The 9,021-nt window shown below is 43.9% G+C and overlaps 1 protein-coding gene and 1 long non-coding RNA gene across 8 annotated transcripts in view; one reads left to right on the forward strand and one right to left on the reverse strand.

The window, feature by feature from the left end:
• Positions 1-6,346, reverse strand: part of CHFR (checkpoint with forkhead and ring finger domains) — a 40,379-nt gene extending 34,033 nt beyond the window's left edge. For all 7 annotated transcript variants that reach the window (XR_002774151.1, XM_023514971.1, XM_023514973.1 and 4 more), the window contains exons 1-2: positions 6,278-6,346; positions 6,013-6,157 (exon numbers count right to left, since the gene is read on the reverse strand). Coding sequence is in view for 6 of the 7 variants with exons in the window: in XM_023514971.1 (XP_023370739.1) it covers positions 6,013-6,145 (133 nt within the window). In the remaining variant the exon portion in view is untranslated. The remainder of the gene's footprint in view (positions 1-6,012; positions 6,158-6,277) is intronic.
• Positions 6,347-7,211: 865 nt separating this feature from the next.
• LOC111726356 overlaps positions 7,212-9,021 on the forward strand; it is an 8,276-nt gene continuing 6,466 nt past the window's right edge. Inside the window, exon 1 of the long non-coding RNA XR_002774152.1 lies at positions 7,212-7,337. This is a non-coding gene — a long non-coding RNA (uncharacterized LOC111726356). The remainder of the gene's footprint in view (positions 7,338-9,021) is intronic.

The following is a 9,021-nucleotide window of genomic DNA, read 5'->3' on the forward strand; positions in this document are numbered from 1 at the left end:
AAAAAAAAAAAAAAAAAAAAAAAAAAAGGCTCATTGCCCATAGCTCAGTGGTTAAGAGTGCTGGCCACATACACCAGGGCTGGCGGGTTCAAACCCAGCCTGGGCCCGCTATGACAACTACAACAAAAAAATAGCTGGATGCTGTGGCAGGAACCTGTAGTCCCAGCTACTTGGGAGGCTAAGGCAAGAGGTTGAGTTTGCTGTGATACCACAGCACTCTACTGAGGGTGACGTAGTAAGACTCTGACTCAAAAAAAGAAGAGATAAGAGATGGCAAAAAAGCACACGAAAAGATGCTCACCATCATTAGCCAACAGAGGAATCCAAATTAAAACCATGAAATACTGGGTGGCACCTGTGGCTCCCAGTGAGTAGGGCGCTGCCCCATATACCCAGAGTGGCAGGTTCAAACTCGGCCCCAGCCAAACTGCAACAACAGCAACAAAAATAGCTGGGCCAGGCATTGTGGTGGGCACCTGTAGGCCTAGCTACTTGAGAGGCTGAGAAAAAAAAAACCAAAAAAAAACTGCAAAATACCATCAAGCCACAGTCAGCAACAGCATTGCATCATATAAGGGTAGCCAGAGATTAACGTAACAACTAAGACTATGAAGCTTCCAATGGAAGACAAAGGAGAAAAACTAAGCCTCACATGGATTTCTTAGATAGGACACAAAAACCACAAATCAGAAAGAAAAACATTGATAAACTAAGGTGCATCAAAAGTAAAAATTTGACTCTGGGAGGTTGAAGCAGCTGGATTGAGCTCAGAAGTTCAAAACTAGCCTGAACTAGAGTGAGACCCCATCTCTAAAGACAGCTGGATGCTGTGGCAGGCGCCTGTGTTCCCAGCTACTTGCAAAGCAGAGGCAAGAGAATCACTTAAGCCCAAGATTTTGAGATTGCTGTGAGCTATGATGCCATGGCACTCTACCAAAGGTGACAACGTGAGACTCTATCTCAAAAAAGAAAACAAAACAGAAAGTAAAAATTTGTTGTTTAGAATCACTGTCTAAGAAGATGAAAAGATAAGCCACAAACTGGTAGAAGTATTTGTAAAACACATATCTGATAAGAGTCTTGTATCCAGGACTCATAGAGGGAGACAACTCAATATAAGTAAGAAAGCCAACAATATAATTTAAAGACTTAGACACTTTATCAAAGAAGAGATATGGGGCTCAGCACCCATAGCTCAGCAGTTAGGGCGCTGGCCACATACACAGAAGCTGGTGGGTTCAAACCTGGCCTGGGCCTGACAAACAACAATGACAACTATAACAAAAAAACAGCCAGGCTGAAGCAGCACCTGTGGCTTAAGCAGTAGGGCGCTGGCCCCATATACCGGAGGTGGTAGGTTCAAACACAGCCCCAGCCAAAAAAAAAAAAAAACTGCAAAAAGAAAAAAAAATAGCTGAGCATTGTGGTCAGTGCCTATATTTCCAGCTACTAGGGCGGCTGAGGCAAGAGAATTGCTTAAGCCCAAGAGTTTGAGGTAGCTGTGAGCTGTGATGCCATGGCACTGTACCAAGGGTGACACAGTGAGACTCTGTCTCAAAAAAGGAAAAGGAAAAAAAAAAGAAGAGATACAGATAGCAAAAAAGCACCTGAAAAGATGCTCAACATCATTAGCCAACAGAGAAATGCAAATTAAAACCATGAAATACCACTAATCACCAAATGAGAATTGGCTAAAATTAAAGACTGACCACACTGAGTCTTGCCAAGGACATGGAAAAACTAGAATTTTCATACACTGCCAGGAGAATTGTAAAATGGTTATCACTTTGGAAAACAGCTTTAGAGGGTCTTATCAAATTAAACGTGTACTTAACATGTGCCCCAGCAATTACACTACTATTTAGCTAAGAGAAATAAAATTTTATGTATATAGAAAAACTGTAAACTAATGTTACAGTACCTTTATTTCTGATAACCCCAAATAGAAAAAATACAAATGTCCATCAACTGATGGTAAGTGAATAAACTGTGGTACATCCTAACAATGGAATACTACTTGGCAGCAAAAATGAACCAACCATGGATATAAAAAACAGCAGAGTGACTCTCACACCCACAGGCCAAGGGAAAGAAGCCTAATGCAAATGATTATAGCGGAATGCTACGTGCTTCCACTCATATGGCTTTCTGAAAAATGCAGATGTACAGGCACAGAAATCAGATCAGTGGTTGCCAGGAGCTGGGGCTAAACAGATGGAGCGGCAGTAAAGGAATGGAAGAGGGAACTAACTCCAAAGGAGACTTTCTGAAGTGATGGGAATGTGGAAATGTTCTACATCTTGACTGTAGTGATAATTAAAACTCATGGAACTAAAACATCAAAAGAAGTGAATTTTACCTATGTAAAATTATACCTCCATAAAACTATATCATAAAAATCTTTTTTTTTTTTTTTGAGACAGTCTTACTTTGTCACCCTCAGGAGAGTGCCATGGCATCACAGCTCATAGCAACCTCCAATTCTTGGGCTTAAGCCATTCTCTTGCCTCATCCTCCAAGTAGCTGGGACTATAGGAGCCTGTCACAATACCCAGCTATTTTTTGTTGCAATTCTTATTGTTGTTTTAGCTGGCTGGGGCTGGGTTTGAACCTGCCACATTTGGTATATGGAGCCGGTGCCCTACTCACTGAGTCACAGGCGCTGCCCTATCATAAAAATCTTACCTGCACAAACATTCTTTGTTTTCTTTTATTGAGAACAGAGTCTCACACTGTTGCCCTCAGAAGAGTGCTATGGCATCATAGCTCACAGCAACCTCAAACTCTTCGGTTCAGGTGATCCTTTGGCCTCAGCCTCCCAAATAGCTGGGACTAAAGGTGCTCACAACAATGCCTGGCTATTTTTTTAGAGACAGGGTCTTATTCTTGTTCAGGCTGGTCTCGAACTCATGAGCTCAAGCAATCCACCTGCCTCGGCCTCCCAGAGTGCTAGGATTACAGGTGTGAGTCAGCTCACCCAGCCTGAAAGCATGTCTATTAAGCAGATTAACTCAATATGTTCTTGCTCCTTGTCTTAATGTGTAATAACATATATAGCATTATTTACATAATTTACCTTGGGAGGTGGAAGCAGGAGAATCGCTTGAGCGAGTAAAGGCAATTAGAGTATTTTCCAAAAGTGTCTAATGATCTACACTTTTGAAGTTGTAGAAAAAATTTTAATTTAATATTGAGATTTAGGACTGCCAAAAAGCAAAAAACAAACAAAAAAAGCCCAAACAGGTGCAGGTACATTACAAGAGATAATTAACAAAATGCATGTTTCTAAACAGCAATCTTTCCTATTCTCTTTCTAAACTATAAAGTCAGTACAATATGGACTCTACCTTGCAAATGCAAATACGTGCTCCTTGTCTTAATGTGTAATAACATATATAGCATTATTTACATAATTTATCTCTATAAAACTAAATTAAAAATCTTTTTTTTTTTTTTTGAGACAGAGCCTCAAGCTGTCATCCTGGGTAGAGTGCTGTGGCATCACAGCTCACAGCAACCTCCAACTTCTGGGCTTAAGCGATTCTCCTGCCTCCACCTCCCAAGTAGCTGGGATTACAGGTGCCTTCCACAATGCTCGGCTATTTTTTGGTTGCAGCCATCATTGTTGTTTGGTGGCCTGGGCTGGATTTGAACCCGCCAGCTCAGGTGTACGTGGCTGGCACCTTAGCCGCTTGAGCCACAGGCACCGAGCCTAGATTAAAAATATTATTTGCAACTTGGTGCCTGTAGCTCAGCAACTAGGATGCCAGTCACATACACCAGACTTGGTGGGTTCAAACCCAGCCCAGGCCTGCCAAACAACAATGACAACTGCAACAAAAAATAGCCGGGTATTGTGGCAGGCAACTGTAATCCCAGCTACTCAGAAGGCTGAGGCAAGAGAATCGCTTAAGCCCAAGAGTTGGAGGTTGCTGTGAGCTGTAATGCCACAATACTCTACCCATGGTGACATCTTGAGACTGTCTCTAAGAAAAAAAATCTTATTTGCAGAAACATCCTACATTAGTACTTTATTCTTGCATGGCTAACATTACATTTTAATTTGAAGCCAGGTACCTTCTAAACAGGTTTTTTGTTCTTTTTTTAGGCAGTCTCATTCTGTTGCCCTTGGCAGAGTGCTATGGCATAATCACAACTCACAGCAACTTCAAATTGTTTGGCTCGAGCAATCCTTCCTTCATCTTACAAGTAGCTGGGACTACAGGCCTGTGCCACTATGCCAAGCTAGTTTTTCTTTTCTTTCTTTTTTGCAGTTTTTGGGCAGGACTGGGTTTGAACCCATCAACTCTGGCATATGGGGCCAGCGCCCTACTCCTTTGAGCCACAGGCACCACCCCCAAGCTAGTTTTTCTATTTTTAGCAGAGACTGGTCTCACTCTTGCTCAGGCTGGTCTTCAACTTCCAAGCTCAAGAAATCCACCTGCTTTGGCCTCCCAGAGTGCCAAGATTACAGGTGTGAGCCACCCTGTCTAGCCTCTCAGCCGTTTTTCTATGATCAATCTTACTAAAATCCTCTCAGCGGGCTTAGCACCTGTGTAGCTCAGGGGCTAGGGTGCTAGCCACATACACTGGAGCTGGCAGGTTTGAAACCAGCCCAGGCCTGCCAAACATCGACAATTACGACAACAACAACAAAAGTAGCCAGGCGTTGTGACAGGAGCCTGTAGTCCCACCTACTTGGGAGGCTGAGGCAAAAGAATGACTTAAGCCCAAGAGTTTGAGGTTGCTGTGAGTTGTGACACCATAGAGGGTGACATAGTGAGACTGAAAAAAAAAATCCTCTCAGCAACTCTGTAAGTAGGTGTAAAGATATGGAAAGGTATCCGTGATTGCTTCTTGGCCTTTTGAACAAGAGCATGTGAAAGGTGTTGGTGAAAGGCAATTTGTCTACAGGGCCTCTACTCTTCATTAATTCTTATAGTATATCAAGTAAAGGCAATTAGAATATTTTCCAAAAGTGTCTAATGATCTACACTTTTGAAATTGTAGAAAAAATTTTAATTTAATATTGAGATTTAGGACTGCCAAAAAGCAAAAAACAAACAAAAAAAGCCCAAACAGGTGCAAGTACAAGAGATAATTAATAAAATGCATGTTTCTAAACAGCAATCTTTCCTATTCTCTTTTTAAACTATAAAGTCAGTACCATGTGGACTCTACCTTGCAAATGCAAATACTGTAACCTAATTGAACCCTCACATTAATCTGAAATGAAATTTAAAATAACAAAGTATAAAGTTAGAATGCTATTAGTTTTTAGACAAACTAAATATCTGTTGACCTAACCAGTGCATTTCTCTATATATAGGAAAGCTAAAAGGGACATCAAAGTACAGGATGGTTGCTTAGAAGTCTAGATGCAGTAAGTGCAGAGAGTAATGATACTTTTTCTCACTAGTTGCAGGATTTTATTCAAGTTCTTAGCTTCCCGACTTCATTAAATAAATAAATATTTTAGGAGCTGGAACTTGAGTTTTTAAATGTAGGCATTACAGCTAGACATTTCCCTTGGAGCTTTATCTGCATCCTCTAAGTTTTGGTATATTCTATTTTTGTTTTCATTTGTCTCAAGATTTTTTTTTTAACGTTTCCTGTGGTTTCTTCTTTGACCCATCAGTTTTTAAGATGGTGGTATTTAATTCCACATATCCATGAATTTTCCAGTATTCTTTCTACCGATTTCTGATTTTGCTCCATTGTCGTTGGATAGGATACCGTGTATGGTAACAAATACGGCAAAACTGCATTCTGGAGAATACACGAATGCAACTACTTTATACAGTTAGGAGACTAAAATGATCTGCATGAATCATGCACAGAAGGTGAACAGGCAAATAAATGAGAGAATACTTATTCATTAAAGAATAAAGCTCACTTCAAAAAAAAAAAAAAAAGCTGGAGGGCACAGGGCATTCCTGCCCCTGGGGGGCTGCCCACAGCCTGGTGGACCCCGTCCCCCCTTCCCTGACCCCCACTTCCTTGGCCCCGCACCTCTCCTCCGGCCTATGGTCCACTCGCGTTTCCACAGGAGAACGTGCGGCTCTCCCTCCTCCGCGCCCAGGCGGAGGAGCCGCCCCCAGGGCGGCCGCTGCGGCGGCCGCTCGCCTTCCTCGGGTCGTTCCATCGAGATTTACATCTAACGAGAGTCCGGAAACACCCGGTGAGACCCCATAGGGAAAGCTCGACCACCCAGCCCACACCACCCCGCGGCCCGGCCCCGACACTGGCTGCCCCAGCCTCCACCCGCCTCGCTCACCGCCCTCGCAGCGCCGAACCCGGAACCGGCCGAGCCGCAGCCGCTGTCAACGGACATCGCGGATCCCTCAGCTGATCTCTGGGGCGGGGCGAGTCCGCATTTACGCCCCACGATTGGCTGCCAGCGACACCTACCGAGAGCGGCGGCTAGAGAGGACCCGGAAGCGACTAGCGACAGCTGGCGAGTCAGAGCTAGGAACGTGCGGGCAGGGGAGGCTTCGGGCCCGGAGGCCATCTTTGAGGCTGGCCGGTATGACTCGTCTTCTGGGGATCAAGGAAATAGCTGCTGTTGGGCGCCATGTTATGTTGGGGCAAAAGGGGCAAGTAACTTCTGGAATCTGAACATATTCTTAAAGCTTGTACATACTATTTATGTACACATTTTTGAGACAGTCTCATTGGGGCTAGGATGTATGGCGTCATCATGGCTTACTACAGCCTCAAACTCCCGGGCTCAAGCGATCCTCCTGCCTCAGCCTCCCTAGTAGCTAGTACCATAAGCGCCGCCATGCCTGGCTAATTTTTGTATTTTTAGAAGAGACGGGTCTCGTTTGCTCTTGCTAAGGTTTGACAGTTAAGTTCCTGAATTTGCCACTGTGTGCTTACCTACGTTGGCAGCACCATACAAACACCTCAGTCAGGGTTCATAACCTTGGCAGTTCTGTGTGCCATAGCCATATTAGTATGGACTTGCAGTGGTGCCGAAATGAGTGGCCTTTAGTGCTGTTGACTGTTTCTGTGTGTGTGGGATGAGAGCTCTGATGGTCATTCCATAAAGAGTTTCAAAATTGCTTAACTAGGCGCTGGCACCGAAGCACAGCTTCCCAAGGGGAGAACTTGGAAGGTGACGGCAGTGATATTCAGCAACGAGGTTGGTAGTGTTTTGCTGAGTTCGGGAACTTAATTGTTTGTCCTCATACCTCTTTCCTAGACCTCCACGTCACCAATTTTCAAATCGGGTTTCTTCCAAGTCCCGGACCATTCATCTAAATCATTGGCCGCTGCTCATGAGTCTGTGCAGACTTGTACCTCGAGTCACTTCTTCCAAAGAAAATGGTAAGGTACGCTGCTTAAAGTTCTGCCCACTAGGAGCATTCCCTTCATTACTGTCCCTCAGGGATGTCTCAGAAAGGACCTGCAGGGCAGCACTGTCCACCTCCAGGTCGTAGCCACACAGCATACACCACTGTCTGTAAGCCAGTCTTCTCTCCCTGTTACCTGACCAAGGGGAACTCCCCATGAGGTGATAGATACAGGCTGGGAGAGAGAAGGCAGCATGGCAGGAGTGGGTGCCTTGGGCATTTTGGCCACTGCTTCACATTAACTTACTTGTGCCTTCAGGTTCTGTTCATGTAAATACTTTGTTTGAGGATGGGGTAGTACTCTGTGTGCCTAACTTTATGGATTGCTGCATCAGATGACACTGAGTTTCATGATGGGCAGCTCAGGTCATATGGTAACTTAGTGGGCAGAAGTTTATTATTTAGACCTTAATAAGACCTAGTTGCAGGCCAAAAGCTGGTTCTCAAAAGAAGAGTAGTTCCCTGCATAAAATGTCAGGGCTTTGCTACAAAATCCTAAGGGCCTCTGTAATGACTCACCTATAGATGCTCTCCAGCGATTCCAGACAGCATCCCTGTCTGCTATCAACACCTCAAGCACCATTGGATCTGCTGGGTCATATGGGTCCAGTGACAGAGAAGCCTGCACCTGTGCAGAGCTTTCTCTTGTTCTGGCCCTCACTCAAAACTAACAGCTTTTGAGTCACCCAATAAGTGGGTTGATGATCAAAATGAAAAAAAAATCCAAGAAAGCACATTTTAGGGTGCTTTCATGAAGACTATCTTCATGAAATGGGGTAGGGGCAAATTTTATGACAGAAAAAAAACAAAGAAGAAAAATTAATTTTACTAGAATCTCCTGTGTGTCAAAAATACCCTTTAAAAAAAGTGAAATATTAATTTATACCTTTTATATGAAAGCTATAACCTAATAACAGCCTAAGAATACGGGGAGAGGGGAGGGAGAGAGGAGAATGGGTGGTGGGAGGGGGATTGGCGGATCACTTCTGTGGTTTATCTTACAAGGGTACAAGCGAATCTTTCTAAGAGTAGCATATGAACATTTTAACACAATAACTAAGAAAATGACATGAAGGCTATGTTAACCAGTTTGATGGGGCAGTGCCTGTAGCTCAAACGAGTAGGGCACCGGCCCCATATGCCAGAGGTGGCGGGTTCAAACCTAGCCTCAGCCAAAAACTGCAAAAAAACAGAAAAGAAAAGATTGGCTGAAAACGGCCCCCACATAACATGGCTTGGCGCCTGTGGCTCAAATGGCTAAGGTGCCAGCCACATACACTTAAGGTGGTGGGTTCAAATCCAGCCTGGACCTGCCAAAACAACAATGATGGCTGCAACCAAAAAATAGCCAGGCATTGTGGCAGGTGCCTGTGGTCCCAGGTACTTGGGAGGCTAAGGTAGGAGACTCGCTTGAGTCCAAGAGTTGGAGGTTGCTGTGAGCTGTGATGCTATGGCACTCTACCAGGGGGAAAAAATTGAGACTCCGTCTCAAAAAAAAAAAAAAAATCACTCCTAGACAGTTTTAAAATAAATCTACAGGAAAGATTTTCACAAATCTCCCTAGATAGAAAGCAAGGGCAGTCAGGTGAGAAATAACTTTTGGTTCAAAAAGAAAGCTTGGATGGAAATGAAAGAAACTCGATGTGGTTTTAGAAAACAAGAG

Source organism: Otolemur garnettii, unplaced genomic scaffold (assembly GCF_000181295.1).
Source record: "Otolemur garnettii isolate 467f Iridium unplaced genomic scaffold, OtoGar3 scaffold00062, whole genome shotgun sequence".
In the NCBI taxonomy this organism is placed as follows: Eukaryota; Metazoa; Chordata; class Mammalia; order Primates; family Galagidae; genus Otolemur; species Otolemur garnettii.